At 36.9% G+C, this 26,899-nt stretch overlaps 1 protein-coding gene across 1 annotated transcript; it reads left to right on the forward strand.

Annotated features, from left to right (window-relative positions):
- The first annotated feature begins 1,588 nt into the window (after window positions 1-1,588).
- On the forward strand, window positions 1,589-7,734 carry LOC110890867 (kinesin-related protein 6-like). Its single transcript, XM_022138519.2, has 7 exons — window positions 1,589-3,896; window positions 4,058-4,916; window positions 4,999-5,091; window positions 5,370-5,620; window positions 5,700-6,035; window positions 6,118-6,216; window positions 7,131-7,734. The coding sequence occupies exons 5-7, from the start codon at window positions 5,718-5,720 to the stop codon at window positions 7,632-7,634; spliced, it is 921 nt and encodes a 306-aa protein (XP_021994211.1). The 5' UTR covers window positions 1,589-3,896; window positions 4,058-4,916; window positions 4,999-5,091; window positions 5,370-5,620; window positions 5,700-5,717; the 3' UTR covers window positions 7,635-7,734.
- The last annotated feature ends 19,165 nt before the right edge of the window (window positions 7,735-26,899 follow it).

The raw sequence follows: 26,899 nt of genomic DNA on the forward strand, positions 1-26,899 counted from the left end.
CCATCATTTTGTTTATCGTAAAAGACAAACCTACCACCAAAGACCATCACAATCTCAGTCCTTTTTATCACAACTGGGAAACCAAAACTAGTGGATGACCAAATGCTCATACCGGTTTCGGATCCATAACCTTCTCAACCACGTCATGAGGGCTTTAACCGAATGCCACACATATAGTCACCGGAGACCCCATATATGACAAGTAAATGGAGCAACATTTATCACACTATCTTGAATCGTCGAAAATGACCTAGGAAGTTAATGATCTACTCGAATAAGGAACCTGTAATTGGAAAGCTACAAACCACCATGAGTCAGGTGTGCTTGCCTGATTCCTCTGTTAGCCACCATAAATTGTGGCCACCGTTGTCGTCTGCCAATTCTCTTAAAGGTATGTATCGTATGAAACTTCTACCTTATGCGGTTAATAAAGCAAACGAGGCAGGCAATTATTCCATTAGAATTAATAAGGATTCAATGTTACACCATTTTCAGGGTCATGAGCATGCATGTGCATTGTACGTGTGTGTGTGTGGATGTGTAAGTGTCAATAGACGTGTATGTGGATGTGTAAGTGTCAATAGACGTGTATGTGTATGTGTTAGTGTATATGTGTGCGGATGTGTATGTGTATGTAATTATGTAGAGTGTGTATGTGTTAGTGTGCGTATGTGTGTACATGTTAGTATATGTGTATGTACGTGTTATTGTGTTAGTATGCGTATATGTGTGCATGTGTTAGTATATGTATATGTGGATGTGGATATGTATGCATGTATACCCGTACGTATCTATATGTGTTTGTTTAGTATGTGTCTACGTGTTAGTATATGTGTATGTCTGTGTTATTGTGTTAGTGTGTGTATGTATGTGTATACGTGTATGTATGTATGTATGTACGTATCTATGTGTTTTTGTGTATGTATATGGAATTGTGTATGTATGTGTGTACTGTGATATGAGTGAGCACGAACCGGTTCGGTTCTGTTTTGGGGTTTTCATAACCGAATCTGAAAATTTTGGTTAATTGGTTAATAACTTAATTTCGACATAAACATAAAACACAATACATAAATTTGATTTAGTTTTTATAGGGTTTATAAATCTTCTTAATCAAAACATAAGTGAGCCCGCTCGGCTCGGTTAGAAAGTGAGCCCGCTCGATATGGCTCGGTTTGAAAGTGAGCCGAGCTAGCTCAGCTCAGTTAGAAAGTGAGCCCGCCCGGCTCAGCTCATAACGAGTCGAATTGGCTCGGTTTGGCTCGTTTGGTAGCTCAGCTCGGCTTCGTTCGGATTATTTTCTTTATAATATATTTATTTTTATATATATTATAATATATTATAAAAAAAACTTTTTATTATTTATATGTATTTAGGCTTGTTATTTGATATCCATGGCATATTTTAATCTTAATTACCTTGCTAATGAACTAATATTGTAAAAAACTTTTTATAATTTATATTCTTAAATATAGATTGTAAAAAAAATATAAAAAATAAATAATTTAATCTATAGGGACGATATATTGTCCTTGTAGAATTCTTAACCAGTAGAGACTAAATGTCGTCCCCGTAAGGTTTAAAATTTTTGCCAAAAACAATTATACCGCGCACCAAACACCATTTGCCCCCAATTTCATTTCTTCCACTCTCACTATCACAGTGAGCACCTCCCAGAATTTTGCCCTAAATCAACCACCACCGTGTTCAACCAGCACCTCCGCACCTTCAACGGGCTCCAAGCAGCACCTCCACACCTCGCACTCACACTAGATCCACCCTCCAACAGCCGCTGTTTCCAGGAACCACCACCACCACCACTGTTTGCACTCACACGAGATCCACCCTCGCACCAGATTCTGCCAAACACCTTCAGGTCACTTGTTTAATTCGGTAGTGTCAATGTGAGTCGTTTCATATTTTTGCATTGGCACATGCTTCTACACTTGTATGCGTATAAATAAAGCTTATTTTTATATTTGTCTACACAAAGTCTCATTGATGCATGCTATGAGAGTTACTAAGATCCAATCATGGAAAAGAGGTCTTGTTTGAGGTGATGATATTTTTCACAGCTAATTATTAATTATTTATTTATTATTTGTGTATGTCTATGTCTTGAGAGACTTGCTTGCACATTATACATGATTGCACTTATGTGACCTGAACCAGAGGTGGAAAAATTGGCGGGTCATAGACCTGGCAAACGGGTCGGGTCGGGTCGGGTCATGGTTCAAAACGGGTTCCGGTCAACACGGGTTCGGGTCGAAACGGGTCAATTAAAAAAAGGGTTGTTTTGGTTCGGGTTGAAACGGGTTCGGGTCGAAACGGGTTCGGGTCAGAACGGGTTTCGGGTCGGGTCGGGTCGGTTAAAAAAAAGATTGATTTGGTTCATAGCTCAAAACTGGAAGTAACGAGTAGGAAGGACCCGTGCGTTTTGAAGTATATAAAATTGCATATAAAATATAAAACCCCACTGAAGCATATAGAATTATGCATCAACAAACGCATGCGTGCAACCATACTTGGATGTAATACATGTACGTTTGCTGCTGTGAAGGTTCGTCACGGCATAACCGAGTAGAGCCTTCTTCCATTTTGTCGTGCCTCTCGTAGTCTCGTGTAGCAATTTAACAGTAAATGACCCAGTTGAATCTAAAAGGCAGGACCATTGGTCTTCGCCCCGACGCACACTAGCTGATCTAATCACAGACAGCATTGAATCCAGTTCTAGTTCTTCGACATACCTGCACGACTGCCTTCACCAAATTAAACCAACAGAATCAAGGTCATGATCATACATTGCATACAGTCATACAGATTTCAGAAGCTAAACATAACAGCCAAGTAGATTGCTTTAACATGGGCAAACATTCTTGACATGGAGGTGTGAAAAGAAAACGTGCTTCGTTTGAGTTGAATTGGACCAAACGGAGTATCTTCTTTGAGTTGGAATATTGGTCTTCTCTCCTTCTCAAACACAATCTTGATGTTATGCGTGTGGAGAAAAATGTGGCTGAGAGCTTGTTGGGTACTTTGCTAATGAATGAAAAATCAAAAGACACACACAAAGCAAGACAAGACTTGGAAAAGATGGGTATTCGAGAAAATTTATGGCTAACAAAGAATAACAACAAGGTCAACCAGCCACATGCTCCCTACTCTTTCACAACCGATGGACGAGAACATTTTTGTAAATTCATTAGAGGAGTGAGACTACCTGATGGTTTTGGATCCAACTTTAAAAATAAGGTGCTTTCTAATAATTCAAATATAACCGGGTTAAAATCTCATGATTATCACATCCTCATGCAACGATTGCTACCAATAGGGGTCCGAGCTGGTGTACCTACAAATGTTTCAACAGCAATCACTGACCTTTGCACATTATTTCAAAAAATTTGTGCACGATCATTAGATGTGGAAGACATGTATAAACAAGAAAAGAACGTGGTAAATGTATTATGCAATTTGGAATTGGTATATCCTCCAGCTTTTTTTTTTGACATAATGGTTCATCTAGTTCTTCATTTACCTCAAGAAGCTATTCTTGGTGGGCCTGTGTATATGAGATGGATGTATCCTTTCGAAAGATACATGAAAAAGCTGAAAGGGTATCTCAGAAACAAAGCAAGGCCTGAAGGCTCAATAGCATAGGGTTATGTTGCGGATGAAGCATTGACATTCTGCTCTATGTATCTTGAGGGTATCCAAACCAAATTCAACCATCCCGATAGAAATGTAGATGCCGACATTCCAAAGAGGTATTTGCATGTGTTTTCATCTCAGTGTCGACCAATGTCCAAGGTTGAAATCCTTGATCTTTCTGAAGAGGCAAACAAATCATTACATTATTTTGTATTGAACAACTGCCATGAAATTGAGGACTACAAATCGTAAGATTTTTATTTTTTATATTCATTTTAGCTTGGGTTTTAAAAAGCGCGCCTGAGGCGCAAGCCTTGGCGCCCCATCGCTTTTGTGCGCCTCTCGCTTTTTAAAACCAAGATTTTAGCTATTATGATAAACTAATTTAAACATTTTGTCCCTAATTCAGTAAATTTAAATCCGACTTTCCTGGGCGCGACATGAAAACAGAATTTTCCTCATGGTTTAAATATGAAGCAGATACATCTTCATCATCACATAATATGTCTCCGGACTGTACCAACGAATTAATGGCATTGGCCTATGGTCCAACAAGAGCATGTTCTTACGATGCTTGCATAGTCAATGGAGTTAGATTTGTGGTACACGGTCGTGATGTTCGATGTTCGACGCACTACTCAGAACAGTGGTGTTGTTTCAATAGGAGAAGATGGTACTCTATTTTATGGTCAATTGGAGCAAATCATAGAGTTGAAGTATCTACATAAATATTCGGTTGTACTATTTCGTTGTAAATGGTTCGACACGTCGGGTAAAAGATTAGAAAAGAAAAACAATATCGTTTCTATCAACATTAGTCGTGAATGGTTTGTTGGTAATGAATGGTATGATGATCAACAATATATATTAGCGACACAAGCTAAACAAGTCTTCTATCTCCAAGATCCTTCTCGAAGCACCGACAATTGGAGGGTTGTGGAAGACGTTCACCATCGAAAACTCTGGGATCATCCAAGTATGAGTATTGTTAATGAGATGGATTTATTGCACGACACACAATCATCAGATTACAACTTGGTAGTCGACTCAGGTTTTGATGAAAATAACAATGATGATGAAAATTTCATTGATGGTGATGGTGAATTTGATGCCGACGTCAATGATGAATTTGATGATTACGAAGACAATGAAGAAGATGATCTTTTATACCCTTCAGATGAGGAAGTCCAAATAAAAGATGATTTTATGGTTGACGATAACGTCGATCTTTTATACGCATGTTATTCTAGTGATGATTCTGATTGAATGTATGCTTACTATTAATTCATTTTAAATTGTTTAAATTATTTTTGTTTATTATATCTTTATTACATGTTATGTTTTTTGAAGGAATGGCAGATATTGCACGTGGACACGGGGGAGATGGTGGGAGTCAGTATCCCAATAGGAATTCAAACAGAATCCCTAGCATTTACGTGTCTTGTAAGTTGTTTCGTTTAATCATGTATTCATATAATTAGTTTTTGATCAAAGCGTTTTTATTATGTTGTTGTGTTATTTGTTTCGGTTAGGGTCAGGGTCAGGGTCTGATAACCTACAAAAAGACATGCATAAATAGAAATTGTAATGGAGCATAAGGTTTTTCTATACACAAAGGGTCATTGTTTCGATCTGGTTGTCTAAAATCAAATAAAATTGTTGGTCGACTTAGATTAGAATATCTCAATTTGCTAACTTTTGAGTTTTACATATCAATGTAGCACAAGCCTAGAGAAAGCGTGGACGGGGGAGAAATGTAAAGTTATTTAAAAAAAAAGTGAACAAAACAATGGTGATCCACTACCCATTAACTTTACTGCTCAGGCACGTCAGTATAAGTTCACTGGACCGCATGCCCAGGATTTTATAAGATTTATCTCCAACACTATTGCAAGCGTAGTTCCTATGCATTTTACAAGTTGGCAGAGTGTTCCACCTGAGTACAAAAAAATCCGTTTATCCCGTACTTTTCGTAAGGGCTCATTTGTATTGTTTTATTCATATTTCAATTTTATAACTTTTACATATTTTCTAATTATTTGTTTTTATAGGATTACTTTAATCTCAACATGTATAAAGATGGCGACGCCGACCAGTGGGCAGGGATTGAGCTCGGAATCATTGCCGAATGTCAAAGTCGCTACAGCAGTCGAAAGAATAAACTGCATGATCATTTTCAGACAGTTGGAGGTACTAAGGATGTTGATAGAGCAAAGAGTTGCCCACCAGAGAATTATGATTCGCAAAAGTGGGTCGACCTTATTGATATATTGTTCACGGATCCTGCCTATATAAGACGAAGCAATGCAAATAAAGAAAACAGAAAAAAGCAAAGATACCCTAGTTATCATGGTAGTCAATCTTATGCTCAAAGGCGATACATAGAGGTAAGAAAAACTGTTAGTTTTACCTAAATGCGTATTAACATACCTATTGAATCTGAAAATTAGTATATTTGTTGTTTACAAGGAGCAAAAAACTAGAAGCCCAAACTATATTGTTGTTTTTGAGAAGACACATTACAAGGAAGGGCGGGGATGGGCAAACGATATTTGTGCAGCAGACTGGGTGAGTAAAAAACATTTAGTTGTTTCCTAGTAGTGTTCTTTCTGGGTTAAAATCCCAGCAGCAACGTTCTTTCTATTTTATACTTTGCTGGAAACTTAACTAGACCCGGCAAAGGGGTTGGGTCGGGTTGCGGGTCAAAACGGGTAAGTTAAAAAGGGGTTGGCGCGCTTAAGGCGTGAGGCGCCCGAGGCGCCCATAAAAACGCTTTTCGCGCTTCGCTTCAAACAGGGGCGGGTCTACATTGGTCGGAACGGGTTCACACGAACCCACTGCATTTCGAAATTTTAATAGATATTATATATAGTAAACTGGAGTGAACCCATAAGTATTAGTAAAGGTGAACCCATACTCAAATAACAAACTTGGTTTAGTGGAATAAACCTCCTGTTTCCCCTAAAGAATCCTCGGTTCGAGTCACGTTTTTATCTTTTTTGTAATTTTTATGTGTTTCTTTTTTATTTCAAATCTGTTTAAACTTCAAACACACATTTAGGGTAATTCAAGTACAAACTTGCTTAGCCATACCAGTAGTAAATAAAGCTGCAATAAGTTCTAATTTGTGTGAAATTTTGATTTTATTTCCTTGTCAGCTGCAATAAGAAAGAAATCGTTCTATTGTAATTTTAGTTAAATTATAAGTATGGGGATAAGAAGCCTGCTGTGAATGCTCATAGATGTAAATTAGCAGGACCAGATATTAGGAACGTTGGGTAGATGGTGGGCTATTTAGGCGAATGATGTAGGTTTTGGTAATGTTTTTGGTTAATTTAATGTATGTGCTAAGTTGAATGAATACAAACTAGAATGAGTTGTCATTCTTTATTATTAATGTTGGAACAGGTTAGTTTTATCGATTTTATCCGGTTATGCTGTCGAATTTTAGTAAAAAAAATCTAATGTATCTTTTAATGTAGGGTAAAATTCAAGACAAGTTAGCTAGAGCGTCGAGAGATGTCGATGATACTTCACCAGTTGATGAACTCGAGGTACTCAAAAGTGCCTTGGGTCATAGGAATGGGCACGCACGCGGTGTTGGTCGTGTTGTTAAAAATGTCACCCACGAAATATCGAGCTCATACCGCCCGCCAAGACAACAACAACAATTGGAAGAAATGCAAGAAGAGATGCAACAAATGCGACAAAAAATACAAGAAATGCGACAACAACAACAACAACAACAACAAGTGCAAGTGCAACCATTCTCAAACCAAGCATTACTGGAACTACTACAACAACAACAACAAGTGCAAGTGCAACCATTCTCAAACCAAGCATTACTGGAACTACTACAACAACAACAACAACAACATGCGTTTCAAATGCAACAAATGGAAGCACAATTTCAAAGCCGACTTAATGAATTGAAACGAAAAATGCGTCAAGTTGACGAAGATGATGAAGATGATGATTCGACTTAGATATTTGCATTAAACTTTTAATTTGAAGTTTGTACTCGATAACTAATGTTTATTTTGAAGCTTGGACTTGATAACTATGATGAATATTTTGTATTTTGAATCTTTAGTATAATATGTAGTTTTGAAATTTCCTGTTTAAATTCAGTTTAAAAAAGCAGGTTAATAATTATAAAAAAAGTAAAACGCATTAAAAATATTAATCTGTAGGGACGACATATTGTCCCTATAGAAAAAAAAAAGAAAAAAAATGATTTTGAACTTGGTGGAACAACATATCGTCCCTATACATTTAAACCAATTTTTTTTATTTTAACTCTAAAGGGACGACCTTTTGTCTCTAAAAGTTTAAACCAATTTTTTTAATTTTTTTTATTTTAAATCTATAGGGACGACTTTTTGTCTCTAAAAGTTTAAACCAATTTTTTTATTTTAACTTTATAGGGACGACTTTTTGCCTCTAAAAGTTTAAACCATTTTTTTTTTTAAATCTATAGGGACGACTTTTGGTATCTAAAAGCTTAAACCAGTTTTTTTTTTTTATTTTAACTCTATAGGGACGACTTTTGGTCTCTAAAAGTTGACCTATGGGGACAACACCAATAGGGACCACCTTAATAACCTGTAGGGAGAGGCCTATAGGAACAAACGATGTGGATACCATATATCGTTTCTATAGGTTAAAAATACTTATAGGGACGATAAGTCGTCCCTAAAAGCTCAAAAAATTTGGTTTCCACATGTGTTTTTCCTTGTAGTGTATATATATATATATATATATATATATATATATATATATATATATTATATAGGTAGAGGATCCTGTAGAAAGTGCTTAAAGTGTGAGAATTGTATTATAACACTATATATAATACTATATAACACCATATAAACACCGTATAACAATATGTAACACCGTATAATACCATATAACAATATGTAACACTATATATCATTATATAACAAATATAACACTATAGTTTGTCTGATAGCATGTCTATGATAGATGTATAGTGTTATATTTGTTATATAGTGTTACATAGTATTATATGGTGTTACATATTGTTATACGGTGTTTATATGGTGTTATATAGTATTATATATAGTGTTATAATACACTTCTCACACTTTAGGCCCTTTTTACACAATCCTTACCATATACATATATATATATATATATATATATATATATAGGGTAGGGATCAAAAGTGAACAATGTTAATTTTGTTAACAAAAATAAACAGATCCTGACCATTGGATGAGGAGATCTTGATTTTAGGATTTAAATGATTCTTTAATTAACAAAAAACAGATCCGATCGGACGGCCGGTCGTGTAGTAACAATCCGGTCGGACAGTTGTCCGGTCGGGCGGTAGTCCGGTCGGATGACTTTTCGAGTGGATTGTTTCTCCCTTTGAGAAGGATGTGTTTGTGTATGATGGTTTGACTTTTGAAGTTTTTGTTGTAATATTTGAAAACATTGAAGTATCTCTACCCTTCAGTTCGGTCGATCGGACGGTCGTCCGATCGGACAGCAATCCGATAGGTTGACACTTCAGTGAGAACAAGTTCATAGCAGGTTGTCACTTGATCGGACAACAGTCCGGTCGGGTGGCCTCCTTAGTGCATTGAACAAGTTTGAAAAATCGATTGAGTGTTGAAGTCCAAGTATCTCATGATGCGAAGGGTAATCCGGTCGGACGGTAGTCCGATCGGATAGCAATTCGTTCAATACTTAAACTTCAGATAAAGTTGGTTAAGTATGTGGGACCCAAAGTGCAGCCGTTCGGATGGCCAGCCGCTCGGATGGTTGTCCGTTCGGACAGTAGTCCGGTCGGATAGCACTCTGTGCTGGTCGTTCCGTTCGTCTTTCACTTAGTTGTTTTGATTGTTTGTCGTTTTATCGAGACGTTTCGATAACGTGCTAAACAACACAACCCTATCTTGACCCAAGTGATTCGGTCAAACAGGAATCACCCTAGCTCGGCCAGATAACCGGTTCAAGACAAATGTTCTCGGTTAACCCGAAATCGGTGGTCTCGTGAATAGAATCCAGATCTTGAACTAATACAACACTAAGAAAGAGTAGAAGACTAGAACAAAGTCCGATTCTATCGGTTTTGAGTGCATTGAGTGTAAAAGAGTTGAAAGAAGGTTAGAAACCGTCTTTCAATCCTTTTTCACCATGAATAAGTTGAGATCTATGCAAGAGCTTTGTTTATTTGTGTGGAAATTGGTTAGATCTAAGTTGTTCGTGGTGGATTGAAGCCAAATCATGAAGTTCATAAGAACACCATGATGACATCATCTTAGAACACCTTAAATCTAGTGATTTCACGGTTAAAAGTTAAGATTTAAAAGATAGAAAGGTGTAGGAGTGCGTGTAGATTAAGAAAGTACAAGATTTAGGACGAGATCTTACCGGATTTGAGAGAAATCGAAGAAAAGGTAGGAGCACGGGCTGTTCGGTCAGAGAGTTTCCAAAAGTAGAAAAAATGAAAGTGGCATGGGTATTTATAGGATTCCAAAAGGGGAAAGGGTGGGTCGGTCGGATGACATCTCACCCGGGTGGCAGCCCGGTCGGATGGCATGTCGACCGGATGGCAGCCCGGTCGGATGGCAATCCGGCCGGCTGGCATCTGGTTCGAGTGTGCGGTGCGACGATTTTTGATATTTCGATTTCGAGTGCGAACGATGCGATTACGATGGAGTTTCCTATTCAAATTACTTTTAATCCCAACTATTCATAACTTGTACTATCTCTTCTCCACTAATTATCATAGTTCGATTTCGATTGAGTTCGATTGCGTTTCGATTGATTACCACACACAACATAAATAAACATGCACAGGTAACACGTAAGGCACATAAACACGTATAACAGTAACCAATATGCGTATTTCGAGTTGCGAGCGTGATTGCGATAAGCGATAAAGCGATTAACCATGCGATAATTAGCGATAAATATAGCGAATAAACTTCGATTATTAATAGATACTTCACATAATACAACCAACGTAAATGATAAGTTAAACTAGCTATAAGTCAAGGAAGTCAAAACAGGGATTGAGCAAGGAGTGACAGATCGAAATTAGCGATCTTTTCTTCCTTTGACTTCAATCTTGACTTTGACTTTGACTTCTGAAACACGAGGTGTTACACTTGTGACCTCCCATTTCGCACGAATTGCACTTTGAGATATTCATTTCACACGAAATGACCCATTCCGTTTGAAAGTTGCCTTTTCGCTTGAATTGAACCTCCATTTCGCTTGAATTAGACTCTGGTTCGTTTGGAATAGGTCATCTCGCTTGAAGTTGTCATTTTGTTTGAAAGAGATTTCCAAATCGCACGAAATGAACTTCCAATTCGCTTGAAAGTGATTCATTTCGCACCAAAGGTCCAATTCGCATCAAAGGCATTTCGTTTGAGCTTGCAATTTGCTTGAACATTGTGATTTTGTGAACTTTCAAAAACGAAACATGGAAGAGGAATTTTACAATGCGTTTGCTACCGCTCCAGCTGCTCCAATCACAGTTGCCGAAACTCTTGAAATCGAAAATGAAACAGGAACATCTCAAAAGCCTCCAAAGCTTATGTACATCGAGGAATTTAAAGGATGGCAAAACCGTTTTGAAACATGGGTGTAGGCTTATAAGTTTGATGCATGGGTTTCATTGGACAAAGATTACGAAAAACCGAAAGATGACCGTGGTAATGAAAAACCTTTAAGTGACTATTCAACGAATGAGAAGTTAAAATACACCAGTGAGAAAATGATTATCAGCATTCTCCAACAAGCGGTAAAGGAAGATATTTTTGTGTTGCTTCAACATGAGAACACTGCTAGATCAATTTGGTTGGCATTGATTCAAAAGTTTAAGGGAAGTGCTGATATGATAAAAAAATAAATGTGCATTACTAAAGAAATCTTTTGATATGTTTACAGCTTATAAAGGTGAAACAACTAAGAAGACTATCGATAGATATTGTCATCTAGTCCAGGAAATGAAAAGATTAGAGATCAAAAAGGAAGATGATGAATGGGTTGATAAGCTATCTGATGCATTACCACAAGATAAATGGGGAACTTATCTGTTGATTTTAAAACATATGAGAAAATCTGAAAGCATGAATTTGTGTAAGTTCATTCAAAAGATCGAAGAACATGAATTGGATGTTTAGAAAACTGCTATCATGAATAATCCAAATGCTCAACAAGATGATAGTTTATATATAGAGGAAGCAGACTTGAGACTACTCCGAGTCCGAAAATTCAGACTGCTTTCAGTGCTGTTGGTACTTCCGGAACAAATGTTAGCACTATAACTCAGAGTGGTGGATATTCGTTATCGTATTCAAGTTTTGATCCGAATTTCTTAACACCAAGTTCTCAACGACAGAGTTCAACAAATCTGCAATGCAATGTTACATTGAATATTTAGAATGGTCAAAATCTATCTCCAGAAGTAGCTAAGCAACACATGGCATCACTTGTTACTATGTTAGAGTCTTATGAAAGCCTAGTTTCTGGAAGAATTGGAAATCCGATGCTCACTAAGGAGGATTATGACCAGATTGATTCTGAGGAACTTGAGTTAATGGGCCTCAAGTGGTGTTTAGCCAGTGTTGTAAGAAGAGCAGAAAAATTCAAATAAATCACCGGTAGAGATGATCTTCGTGATGCTTCCACATCTCCATTAGGTTTTGACAAATCAAAGGTTACTTGTTTTCGTTGCCGAGAAAAAGGACATTTTAAACGCGAATGTACAAACAAAGAAGCAACCGGAAGACAAGATCCATTTGGAAACAATGATTATCATAGAAAAGCGATTTATCATCAATTTGCTCAACAATTGTCATCATCCCGTTGACGGGTGGTCCATGGGACAACCCTTAAGTGTGTTAAAAGACGAGTGAATCCCTCATTTGATCATGTAACTGTCTTGAATTAGATAACTACGGTTGCTTGTGTTTCAGGTACATTTAGAGCTTAAAAGTATGGAAATAAAGCTTCGAATAGACACGACTGGATTGTAGATGGAAAGACGGAGAATAAATGAAAAAAAATAAAATTTTGGAATTGAAGAATTAAGAAGATAACATGATAGAGGATGAAATTATGAGAACGTAGGCGGAAACGGTGAAGAAAACGGAGTTGAAACGAGAAAGTTATGAAGAAAACAAAAATTGATTGCTGAAGCCTACCGTAACTTACGGTGGTACCGTAATTTACGGTAGACTCTGACAAAAATTGATGCCGTAACTCAGTTTAACTCCACCGTAAACCATTTTAAGCCACCGTAACTTACGGTGGTACCGTAATTTACGGTGGAGGCCAGCGTGAAACTTGTAACTCCCTCATTTAAGGTTGTTTATGGTGCCTTTTCATCATCTAATCATTCCCATTCGTTTTGTAACTCCTAAGGGGCGAATTTGGGGTGTTCTAAGGTGTTCTTGAGTGATCTAAACATGAAGACTTTGTTTTTGATTCCAATGGACAAAGGTTCGATTGTGATGATGGTTCATAACACTATGAGCGGCTAGGTTTGCTTGGTGATCGTCTCGGATGTAAGGTTTTATTTGTGACAATTATGTTTGTTCTTTAATTTCTGGAATATTAGACTGTGCATGTGTTGTTAGTTTATTATGGTGTTTGATTGGTTGTTTGTAAATTGTTGATGTATGTTTGATCATAGTTCTAAACCATACGTTCTTGGTGCCGTTGGCAATCGAGATATCATGGGAGGGATTAGGGTTGGATATGTGTTGATTGGTCATCGGGTAACAACCTCGCGTTCTAGGAATCCGAGTACTTAGTTCCCTTTCATCACAAACAATTGATCTTACATGAGCCATGTCTATGTGGTTCTTTCCAGTTGAACATGAACGTTAGTTGTCCCTAAAAACCTGAAACTCGGGATGATCACTATCCTCTTATCTTGTTACAAAACTTAACCTTGATTTGTAATCTAATTTAGTTTAATTTAGTTAATTAAAACCAATCAACCCAAACACTGAAATTTACATTTCTTGCAATTTAGATTAATCTAGGTAGTTAGATATACATTGAGATAACACATTTTCCACAAACTCCCTGTGTTCGATACCCACTTACCACTATCAATTTAGTTGTATTGGGATTAAATTTGATTGTGACCACGACATCACGCCAAATTTTGGCGCCGCTGCCGGGGAGTAGTGCGCAACGTGTGTTATCTTGTGTGTTAGTTTGAAAAAAAATAAAAAAAAAACAAAAAGATTTCTTTTATGTTCATGATTTACACTTGCTAGTTGAGTTGTGTTGTGCAGGATGACAGGGCATTACACAAATTTCAGCTTATTTATGTGTAGATTGTGCGGGGGTCCACGACATCCATGTATTGGTTGCCACGAGGCTCACTACAGGAGGGCACATGGAAAACCGGTGTCTTATGTTTCACAGCTTCCACCTCCATCATACGTTGACGATTATGAATCAGAAATGGAGGATGACTATTATTCATATGGATACGAGAGGGACGAGGAAGTTTATTATGAGGCAAGGATGGATGGTCTATGTTTTTGTTGCGGTCGCGATCACACTTATGATTATGATGTGTGCCCGGTGTATTCGGAAAACCCGAAGTATTGGAATAAAAAGATGATGGAAGCGCGCATCTATAGACCGTATCAGGGATATTGACAATATCATCCCGAAGAATATTCTGAGCCCGAGGGTGTTTATGTTTATGAGACCGAGGAGGAAAAAGAGCTTGCTGTATTGGAAGTAACTTTGTCCAAACTCGAGCAATATTTAGCAACACCCAACCTGTCCGATGTAGACCGAATCAGCTGCTTGGTTTCTAAGTGTCATACTTTAAAATTGAAGATAAAGATAGATGAACGCCTCTCACCATTACCTGACGATATTAGAGATTATTCTCACATGAAGGAGGAGGTTGTCGAGGATAATACCACACCAATGAGTCCTTTATCTGATGAAGAGTCACTTGTAGATCAGATGATGTGTGCAGATTATGAGGTAGAGCAGGCTGATGGGATGGATATGTGCACCGAACCTCTTCCCATATCAATGATTCAAATTAACAAGTGTGGGGAAGAGGGTTCGAGGAACAAGATGAGAAGGGTGAAACTACCAGACATTAAGGTATATGTCATGAAGTGGACTAGCAAAGCCCGTAGGAGCAGCTTTAACATGCCAAATATACTGACAAATCTATGGAGATGGCATGTAAATTTCCGAGCATTTGTTGGAAATGCTGCGGGTAAGTGTGCATTAAGACCACCATAATGCATATCAGGTATGGTCTGGCTGAAGACCTTTAAACTTAGCGCTCTCGGGAGGCAGCCCGAGGATGTAGAGTATTGTATTTGTGTTTTGTTTTGTTTTGTTTTGCTTTGTTTGGTTTTGTTTTGGTGTTGTGTTTGTGTTTTGGCAGGTTATTACGTTTCAATCCTCGCGGATACAATGATTCAAGTGTGGGGATGTTTGGCAACATCCCCATTGAGATATCGGCGAATCCAAGAGATGTTTATGAACCGGTCCGATTACCGCAGCTGCATCACTACCAACACTGCTGATTTACTAATCAGGTTGTGTCTTGTTCTCATTTTGTGCACCTTTGTATATATTCATGTTTAAGTTTACGGTTGGGCGGATGGGTGGTGTTTAATGTGTTTGATGTGTTTATGGATTGTGAAAGTTGGTGGTGTTTTAAGTTATATATATATATAAAAAAAACCAAAAAGAAATTTGTGGTTTGAGTTGAACAGCTTTTGGGTGATGTTAAAGAGTTAAGCGATCAAATCTTCCCAAAACCGTACATTGGGGTCAATGTATCCCAAGTGTGGGGATGGGGAGAAATTTTGAGGTTTTTGAAAATTTTTAAATCAAGCTAAACAATGTGAGAATTTGAACATCGTGGATTAACCCCAAATGATGCACCGGCAACCCTTAATACCCTTTGTTCTTGGTGAGAGTTGAAGCCACACATGTAAATAAATAATACTTGTCTTGATGAGAGTGGCAACGGGTGGGGGTGCATAAGAACTTGTGCCTTAATACGGTTTGAGTCCTTAGTTGAATGTGAATGTAAAAAGGATAAGGGCAACTAGGTAGCCTCGTCTTGGTGAGTGCGAGTGTGGGATTTGGGGGGTTGGACCTCATTAATTATATATATGAGCATGGTTGCGAGAGGGGCGGGGGTTTGGACATTTAGTTGCCCATTTTGTGCCTAAAAGCCGATCATTTGTTACCCCTTAGCTAGTTTCCCAAAAATTTACCCGACTTAACCCGGTCTTATAGTGTTAGTAGTTGTTTAGTAGTGTGTAGATATGTTATAGTGTTATGTTGAATATTTGATTGAAAAAAAAAAGAAAAAAAAGAAAAAAAAAGAGAAAAAAAAAAGCAATGAAAAAAAAAAGAAAAAAAAGTGAAAAAGCAATGAAAAAGAAAAAAAAGTGATGTTGAGTTGTCTTGTATATAGAAGTTATGTCATGTTTATTGTTTGTTTCATTGTGTAATAAAAGACCGGGTTAAGTCCTTCGCTACTACATATATATTCCATTTCCTACCCGTACACCTAGCCACGTTACAACCTTAAAGCCCTTTGATTTGCATTCATGTTTGGCACTTGTTAGGAGAAGGACCGATTTAGGTACAAGCCTATAGTTGTGAACCACCCGTTTGCCTTTTGTGTGTCTAGCTCATAGTTGCTAGTGCTTACTTGTTACCGAGATGAGAGACATAGCGAGGGGTGCATTGGTTGGGTGTTAAAAAGGGGTTAGTAAAAGGATTGTTTGTTTTTGCTTGGTTTACATTGATCGATTGTTTTGAAAATGATTTGTAATGGGTTGCTTGGGGCAAGCAACGGTTAAGTGCGGGGATGTGACGGGTGGTCCATGGGACAACCCTTAAGTGTGTTAAAAGACGAGTGAATCCCTCATTTGATCATGTAATTGTCTTGAATTAGATAACTACGGCTGCTTGTGTTTCAGGTACATTTAGAGCTTAAAAGTATGGAAATAAAGCTTCGAATAGACACGACTGGATTGTAGATTGAAAGACGGAGAATAAATGAAAAAAATAAAATTTTGGAATTGAAGAATTAAGAAGATAACATGATAGAGGATGAAATTACGAGAACGTAGGCGAAAACGGTGAAGAAAACGGAGTTGAAACGAGAAAGTTATGAAGAAAACAAAAATTGATTGCTGAAGCCTACCGTAACTTACGGTGGTACCGTAATTTACGGTAGACTCTGACAAAAATTGATGCCGTAACTCAGTTTAACTCCACCGTAAACCATTTTAAGCCACCGTAACTTACGGTGGTACCGTAATTTACGGTGGAGGCCAGCGTGAAACTTGTAACTCCCTCATTTAAGGTTGTTTATGGTGCCTTTTCATCATCTAATCATTCCCATTCGTTTCGTAACTCCTAAGGGGCGAATTTGGGGTGTTCTAAGGTGTTCTTGAGTGATCTAAACATGAAGACTTTGTTTTTGATTCCAATGGACAAAGGTTCGATTGTGATAATGGTTCATAACACTATGAGCGGCTAGGTTTGCTTGGTGATCGTCTCGGATGTAAGGTTTTATTTGTGACAATTATGTTTGTTCTTTAATTTCTGGAATATTAGACTGTGCATGTGTTGTTAGTTTATTATGGTGTTTGATTGGTTGTTTGTAAATTGTTGATGTATGTTTGATCATAGTTCTAAACCATACGTTCTTGGTGCCGTTGGCAATCGAGATATCATGGGAGGGATTAGGGTTGGATATGTGTTGATTGGTCATCGGGTAACAACCTCGCGTTCTAGGAATCCGAGTACTTAGTTCCCTTTCATCACAAACAATTGATCTTACATGAGCCATGTCTATGTGGTTCTTTCCAGTTGAACATGAACGTTAGTTGTCCCTTAAAACCTGAAACTCGGGATGATCACTATCCTCTTATCTTGTTACAAAACTTAACCTTGATTTGTAATCTAATTAGTTTAATTTAGTTAATTAAAACCAATCAACCCAAACACTGAAATTTACATTTCTTGCAATTTAGATTAATCTAGGTAGTTAGATATACATTGAGATAACACATTTTCCACAAACTCCCTGTGTTCGATACCCACTTACCACTATCAATTTAGTTGTATTGGGATTAAATTTGATTGTGACCACGACATCACGTCACCCGTGCTATTGAAGATGGGAAGAAGAAAGCTTATCTAGTAAATCAAGATGATCAAAGATTGCCAGAGGGTTTTAGCTGGGGCAAATATGTTCCGCCTGATTTAGCATTTGTTGCTCAAATTTTGGAAGAAGAAGCAATCAAATCTAAGCCAAAAAGAGTGAAGATTTTCAGATAATCAGAAAGTGATGAAGACACCGATGAAGAGGAAGAATATATTAACACAGCTAGAAAAAATTTAGACTCATTCAGTTTTAATTTATTTTTTGCAGATAAGATCGAGATGTTGAATGAAAAGAAGGCTGCTAGATTGAAGAGAGAACTAGAAGTAAGAAGGATTGCTGAAGAAAAAGGCAAAAATGGAAGCTGAAAAAGCAAAAGTTGAAGAAAATCCAAGAGAGAAGGTCGGAGATGAAGAGTGTGAGATAAAAGTAGAATTTGATGAAGAACCGATGACTGAAAATGTGATTGAGAAGGTGGTAGAGAAAATTGTTGAAGTGGAGAAAATTGTTGAAAAAATCGTCGAAGTTGAAAAGATTATTGAAGTTGAAAAGTTCGTTGAGGTCACGAAACCTTGTCTGAAATGTTTGGAACCATGCAAAGATTGTGAGGAGAAAGAAAAGAAGTATCGTGAACTAGAAGAGTTGAAAGAAAAACTGTTGTTTGATGTTAAGTACGTAAAAGAATCATATGATGTGCTGAACAGAACGGTTGATAGTTTGAACAAAACAAACCTAGAAATGGGAGCTGCTGAAACGATGATGAGTTCAACATTAATGACTAAGCAGAAGGTCGTCAATAAGTATATTGAAGATTGTGTAAAACTGAAGAAGGATTTGGAACTTGAAAAGATTGAGAATGAAAGAATCAGACAATTGCTGATGAGTTACACATCTTCTGATTATTTGATTGATAGAGTGTATCCTACTGTTGCAGGTCTTGAAGCTTTTCAAGATAAAAAGTCGGAAGATATGGATACTGTTAAGAAACAAAGTGTCAAATATAACAAGTGTCCGCCTCCGATCTGGGAAAGTTATTCTCCCAGAAAGCCAAATGTGGAACGATTAAAAAAGGCAGTCAACATAAAGTTAAAGTTTGAAACCATTGATGAGTTAACATACAACATTGACATCACATTCACAGCGTCTGACACAGATCATTAGTCTGAGTTATTAAAGAATGTGGTCGATCAGGTGTTGGATATGGATGAAGAGTCAAAGTCGGAGTCTAAATCTGAAAGTTCGAGTTCATCAGACAAGAGTCCGAGTTCACCGGTCGAACGGGTTTACAATAAAGAATTTCTGATGTCGAAAAATAATTTGAATGATGAAACATTTAAAGTAGCATATACTTTGAATGATTCTGACAAATTATTTTCTGTTGAAGAATTTCCAATAAGAAGTGTCAAAACTGAACAATCAAACAGGTTTTCAAATTGACAGAAATTAATATTTCTGAAATAAAAGATGTAAATCTTACTGAAAAACCTAAAAATACACTTCAAGAGTTCAACAAAGATTGAACAAGAAAAAAGGTTACAGTTCTGGTTTTGGTTTTCAAAAGAAACCAAACCATAACAGTAATTTCAAAAAGAAAGGTTTAGGTTTCATTCCACCTGAAAATCATAAAAATGAGAAAACTTATAAACCAAAAACTAAATTTGTTTCAGGAACAAGTTCAGAAGAAGAAGAAAAGAAACCATTCTGGAGACAGTCAAACAAAGAGTTTCTTGCTGAAAGGAAAAAGACTATAATGATGAAACCTGAACAAAGAGTTGAAAGAAGAACCTGTTTCAAATGCCAAGAAGTTGGACACATTGCTTGGAATTGCCCCAAGTCCACATATACAAAACAGGGAGTTACTTCTAACTCAAAGTTGAAAAAGAAATGTGTTGAAAAAAAACAACCAACAGAAAGTTTTAAAAAGTTCAAAGATTCGACTTTCGAAATTGGTGAAAGTTCGAAACGTTTTTACAAAAGAAAAGTCAAGTTGAACAAACAGAAATGGGTTGTTAAATCAGAGAGTAGTTCTGACAATGAATCTAACTCGTCAAAGTCAGAAGAGTCATCTGTTGTGTCAAGTGAAAAGAATTCCGTTCCAGAAATGAACGACGAAAACTTTCCGCCATTGTCAAAAGATAATTTGAAATCAAAAGTTGGAAAGGTTGAGATTTCAGATCAATTCTTCTCTGGTAAAGAAGAATTTGATACTGAAAAGGCGTTCAATGGAAAAGTAAAACATATTTTTGGGAAGATGGTTGACGGGAAAGTGAAAGGGGCAAAAGAATTTTATAAATAAAAAAGATGGTGGATTAAAGATGATGATTCAGAATCACCCAAGGCTGGTCAGGCTTAGGTGACAGCATTTTCTACTTAAAATCCTGACTTGCCGGAGCTCCCAAGTTGGTAATCGTGGAGCATGAATCGACATCATTCCTGAAAAAATATTTTTGAAAATTGTTAAATTTTTACGAACGGTGACTTGCCGGAACTCGCAGGTTGGTAATTGGGGAGTAGAAATCGGCATCTTTCTTGAGAAAGTCACGAAATGTGACATTTCGACCTACAAAGTGGTTGAAAAAGAGGTTTTCATCTACAAGTGGTTAGTCAAGGTCATTAAGTTGAACTTGATTTAACTTTCATTTAAATGGTTGAAGAAACAATGTGATGAATATATCCCCTATCCTACAAGTGGTTTATGAAATCAACAAAACTAATTTTCCGGAAAAACCATTTTGATTAAAACAAACTTAAGTGTTTTGAAATCATAATGGGAAAATAGTTTGTTGTCGGAGGGAGTTCTGATTGTTTATGCCAAGTGGATGGCGAATTGAAGCAATTCATATCAGTTTGTCATTTTATGGTACAGTTTATTGCGTTTATTTTCAAATTTTTCTTGAAAATCAAAAATTGAAACATATTTTTGATTTTAGGGGGAGTAAAAATTTAGAAATTTCAAAAATTTAAAAAATCCAAAAACATGATAAAATCTAAAAAGCCAAAAACATCGAAAAATTAAAAAACGAGTTTTGTTGTGAAAAAGAGGAAATGATAGTACATCAGTGGACTATCACAACATGCTAAAGATTTGGAAAGTCAAATGTGATAAACGATCTCACTGACGATATGCCAGAAGGTTTTTACTCATTCAGTAGATTGTTTTCGAGATATAAATTTAAAAATGAAAAACTTACTTATCTAGTGGAAAACATCTCTCGGATATATGGGTAACCCCCGAAATCTTGTTTGAAAGATTTTCTATTTCTGACATACTAGGTCTTTGTGCGTGATGATATCTGGGGTACTATACCAGGACTTCTGATTTTGCAGGAGCAATAGCCTAGTCCTCGTATAATACTTTGCAAAGATTTATTCATAAATCCTACCCTCAGCATAAAAATGATGAAACATTGAAAAATGCTAATCATGTGTTGTTGAAGAAAAGATCACCAAACGGGATACACCTAAAGACGAGCCATCATCTCTTTGTCTGAACGGAAGTTCTAACCTGAGCTCTCATGGTCTCGCATTACCCGTTCACAGATATCATTAGTGTACATTCACTTGTAAGAATGAATATAGAAGTCTGGATACGAGAGTATATTCTGAGATGAGACACGCGAATAAGTTTAAGTTCATTAAAACACTAATCTCGTATCTCGAAACAATTGAACTTTGTGTGTAAATTTAAGTGGATCAGTATACTGACAATCTACGTGAGTCGTTTAGAACTTAAAATGTTTAAAGCTTAACGGTGTTAGTGATTTGTCTCAAAAACTGATATGATCCTCTTACACAAACTCACAAAAATATTGTTTGTAAATTTTTCTTTACTGCTTTTCTTTAAAAACAAAAATCCAAAAAGAGTTTAAGTGTGTTTTAGCATAAATTTTTGAAAAATACAAAAAGATTTTTGACAACTGATGTTGAAAAGCTGATTTTCAAAATTCTGAGTGCTAAACATGATGAACAACAGGTTTGGGAGAATTTGTTTGAAAAAAATGATTTTTCCTACAAGTGGTCGTCAAAAATTTTAAATGTTAAATCATTGTGAACGATACCTGCAAGTGATATATAAATTTGTCAAATTGTTAAATTTGCGAAATTTATTTTGAGGTTGAGTCTGTGCAGGATAGCCCGGCTTTGACTCCTGAAGATGTGCAGATTTGAGCCAGATTCCTGATCTTGTTGCTACGGAGAGCCAGGAGACGACCTGAACCTGTGGAAAAGCTAAGTCAGATTGCGATCCCAGAACAACTAAAAGGGAGTCTGCTAGCAAAAGGGAGTCTGTAGATGTAAGATGTCACACCCCGGCCGCGTATAACATGCAACCGCGGCGGAAACGCCGGGGAGTGTTGGGACAGAATTAATTGTTTCATAACCATGGAAATTAAAGTTTCATTTTATTTATTATACACGAGTGTTACATCGTTTCAAAACAGGAAATACAGAGTTCATAACATAATTAAACTAGTCTATCTTCATTTTTAGTCTCTAAGGCACAGGTCCGCCCTAGTGTCACAATCGTCACCCTACACGATAGCTCCTGAAAACACATGTGAAAGTAGGTACGTCAGCATAAAAATGCCTGTGAGATACATAGGTTTTGTGAAAATGGGATTCATGACTTGAGTTTAAAGAAATGTTTAATAACAATCAGTCATGAACCTTGTATAACCTAGTAAAATGAGTATGTATAAGATAAGTTGTTTGTAAAACAATGTCTTGTGAAGAATATGTTATTTGTATAAAATGTAATATGTTTATACTGAAATGATTTAGATAACGCTACGATATGTAATATAATGCAAGCATTTATATATAGGAAGTACCAACGGCGTATCCACCATGTTTGTATCATATTACATACTCCACGTTACTCCAACCATTTACCCAAACCAACCACCATGTAAATTGTTCATGTATAAATCAATTTTCAAGTGTTATTGTGTAAACCAAATCGAAATGTCTATGTTCAATGTAAATCACCAAGTATGTATATCAATGTCAAAATGTTTATGTTTAATATAGATCATGTAATGTGTACCCAAAATATATCTTGTATGGTAAGTGAGATGTATCAACTAAACCATATGTATGTCACACCCCGATTTCCACGTGTCTCACCGGTGGGCCCGGTGGGGGATTACCGTGACGATGTTGGCAACAATATAGTCAAACCACACAATTATATAATGCACAGCGGAAGCATAAGATAAAGATATAATTTCAACCTCTGATTGTAATATCAAAATGTATTACAGAAGTTGAATATCCACAGTGGATCGTAAATAAAAGTAAAGTATTGTTCCATTAGATACTGCAATCAAGTTTGCGAGGCTTATCCCGACGCTAGGGAGCTAATACCAGCCAATTACGTTTAGGTACCTGCACTTAATCTTTTTGGGGAAAATACGTCAGTTTACACTGGTAAATACATTCAACTGACACATTTGAAAATGTTTATTAAAATTGATTTGAATGCACAAGGCACAAACTCTTTTATAACTTGGGAAAATTCATAATGATCTTGTGAACGTTTTACATGTTCTTTTATGCGTTCAGTAGCCCGGGTCGTGCCGGGTTAAAGATTTATAGACACACCACGTTTGCGTAAAACCGTAGTACAGAAACCAACGGCTACGTCTTTTAGTTTTAATGTCGACACTTTATACCGGGTGTACGCCTACACCGGGATGTCGATGGTCGTGGCCATTTCGTAAAATGATGCCAAGGATATCCGGGACAACGGTCATTAAACCCCCCAAAGGCTTATAAGCAACAAAACTGTTTAAATGAGCCGATCATATTTAATCAATTAACCACCTAAGCGATGGAAGTATATAATGCTCAATCAAGCGGTATTAATATACCGTAACCCAAGCCCATATAGGGGAAATAAGTCAAAAGTATTTACCTTTGCAAGTATTAATCCTTAATTTAGATCAAGTCACCGATAGCTTTTACTGGGGCTCCTAATCTGGAACGAAGGTTTTAATTAACCTCTTAGAATCCTAACGGTCCTTATATTAGCCGTAGCTTAAACCGGTTGATTCCGATATATGGATATGGTTAATTCGCATGAAAAGGCGAAAACCGAGAATGAAGTATGATTTGGACCCAACAAGTTCAGAGACTTGTTTTATATGGGTTTATAGTTCATACTCTGGATTTTGGGGTTCAAATAATATATTTTGACCCGTATCGGCTAATGTATGAAAACTAGTTTCATAGGCCGAACCGTGCGCGCAATAGGCGAAACGGTTAACTATGAGAGTCGTACGCTTATTTCCTAAGTCAATATGCCTTAAAAGTATTTTGGTATCAGTAGGATACCTTCCGTAATGCCCGTAACGAGTTTAAGTTAATATTATGCCCCGAAGGGGCTTTTTGGTCATTTTAAAGACTTTAAAAAGGGCTTTTCGAGTTCTACAGGAAATCTGAGTTTCCCGAACAGCTTATAAAGCTTAAAATACTTTATTTATTATTTAAAACCAGTGGCAATTGGAATCGGGTCAAAAGACCTTGTAGAACTCCCGTTTTGGCCAAAAAGGGCATATTCGGTATTTACCGAACCGTAGCCATAACCGCAGGTTATGAGCAAGGTAAAAATTATTAAAAATCTTTAAAATTCCCAAAATATTATTTTACCACAGTGGGTAAAAGTTTTGGTGACGAAAACTTGGGTTAGATGGGCGTTATGCTAATTGCGCCGTTAATTGTAAAAACTTTCTTAAAAGTGCGCCTTTTAGCATAACTCTCATTCTAGGCCTCGGATTGACTTGAAACTTTAAGGACATGCTTATAATTTAACAAGCAAGGTTTTGGTCCGTTCACGTGTCCGAAACACTCGTTTTAATTTTAAAAGGCCGTTACGGTCAACTTTTAGGCGAATGACGGAATTGCGCAAAAGACTCGGATAACTCATGAACCGACCACAGAGGTTTATACCAACATGTGACCTGGTCCTAAGAGAGTCTTAAGGTATATTTATACCTCACTAAAACGGGTCAGAACTGAAGTCAAAGCAAAAGTCAAACCTTTGCGACTTTCGGCTCCGAACCGGTTCAATATAGTAAATGATCGATTCAAACGAGCGCAAACATGTTTATATACTTATTATCATGTTTTATGACTATCAAAACAGGTTCCATAACATATATATTACAGATTATGCATAAATCGCTAAAATAGCTTTCTGTTGACTTTTTAACCGCACGTTTGACTCGACATTTGACATAGTTAGAGTGGTGATCAGGGGGAACCATTTTAGAGGTTTAATACCCACATAAATACCAACTCATAACCATTTTTGATTCGTCATAAGACTGAACCATTTGCAAGATATTGCAATGACAACCGTTAGTTACGACGGTTGCGTTTATGAGCTATAACTATGGAAATGTGAAACCAAAATGGTTATGAACGACTTACAGAAGTTGCTTCTTGATTATAGAACAGAAGAGAAGGCTTGGGAGCACTTAGAATGATCAGTAGTTGTGTGTTTTGATTGTGTGAATGGTTATGAACCAAGGTGTGCTATTTATAGCAAATGTCAAGCATGTATGATCATTACAACACCTACAACAGGTCAGAGGTGATGGGTAGATGTCCCCTAAGTGTTATGGGTCGAGCATAGGGTGCCCATGCCCATTTGTTGGTTGTTTGATCATTCAAAAGCTCCAAAAGCCAAGTAGTTACTATAATTCTGCATCTGGGCGTCGTACGCGACCCGCATGGACATTCCATGCAGCTTTTACGCGGGTCGCCTGGGATCAGAAGATCAGACGCGTAGTTGAGGAGGCTCGCGGCCCGCCTCGACTTATGTCTAAACCTTACGCGGGTCGCGTGAGGTTATATTTTCTGAATTTTTCAAATCTTTTATAATGATTACAGAATCGGGCCATTAATAACGAAATCTTTCGTAATGATTTGCCTGACCTTTCGGATTTGAAGGGGTAACTTTGCGGTTTGGCCCTCGGTTATTTACCGATAGGGGCCTCGTGTAAATTACCCGCGCTATTAAGTCCCCGGTTTATTTATTAATTATTTGGAAAGCCTTAACTTTCACTGTTGGCGCTTTTAACCCTTCTTCTACGATTTCGATCGTAACTTTCTCGTTTCATATCGAAACTTCGCGAAATTCATATATATTATTTTAGTGAGGGTATAATACCGTTACAAAGTCTTTGGAACGTTAAAGGGTCACTCAGAGGTATTATTAAACATGTTGACACAGTTAACCCCTGTAGTTTGTAATCTCTCACTTTCTTCCGCGTTTTATTTTTGTATGATCTATAATTTATTCGTTTGAAGGTTTAAGCATTATTTAGGGATACTATACAGTATATTTACACTTGTTGACATTTATAACCCTCGAATTTTTATACTTTCAAGGTTTGTCAAAATTAGTCCTTTATTTATTATAGATGCCACGTGTAAACAAATGACACGTGTTAACACATTATTGGACACAAAAATTCGAGGTGTTACAATGTAAAATGCACAAAACAAGGTGTTGAAGTAAAACATGGTTTAAATCAACGTTATGTTTTGTGGAATAATGCATGCTCTACTGATACTAACATTTATGCGGTATTGTGAAATATGCATACATGCAAGCCTTGAGACTGTGGCGATAAACCCTTAAACAAATTAAAGGTTTATCTAAGTTATGTATATCGAATTCGGTCATTCCTTCCAATCCAAACAAACCAAGGATTTCAGGAACGGGAGTTGTCAATTCCTATGGTACCACTACCTACTAACGAATGGCGTGATCAATGTTAATGAATATATTGTTCCATGTTAAACAAACCAAATGTTATACCAAAATGAAGGCATGTGATGTAAACAATTGTACTAAATATGCATACAATGGGTATAAATAGCATGAAATGCAATGTGAAACAATTTACTAAGTATGCACACAATGGGCGTACGTAGCATGAAATGTATTGTAAAGTGATGTACTAAGTATGCACACAATGGGCGTACGTAGCATGAAATGTATTGTAAAGTGATGTACTAAGTATGCACACAATGGGCATACATAGCATAAAATGTATTGTAAAGTGA

Source organism: Helianthus annuus, chromosome 11, assembly GCF_002127325.2.
Source record: "Helianthus annuus cultivar XRQ/B chromosome 11, HanXRQr2.0-SUNRISE, whole genome shotgun sequence".
Taxonomy (NCBI): Eukaryota; Viridiplantae; Streptophyta; class Magnoliopsida; order Asterales; family Asteraceae; genus Helianthus; species Helianthus annuus.

Bases quoted from the DNA above. Each gene is read 5' to 3' on its own strand.
- LOC110890867 (XM_022138519.2), top strand. From the start codon at position 5,718: ATGTATAAAGATGGCGACGCCGACCAGTGGGCAGGGATTGAGCTCGGA. The intron at 6,036-6,117 runs GTAAGAAAAACT...GTTGTTTACAAG, and splicing joins CTCAAAGGCGATACATAGAG to GAGCAAAAAACTAGAAGCCC. The intron at 6,217-7,130 runs GTGAGTAAAAAA...CTTTTAATGTAG, and splicing joins ATATTTGTGCAGCAGACTGG to GGTAAAATTCAAGACAAGTT.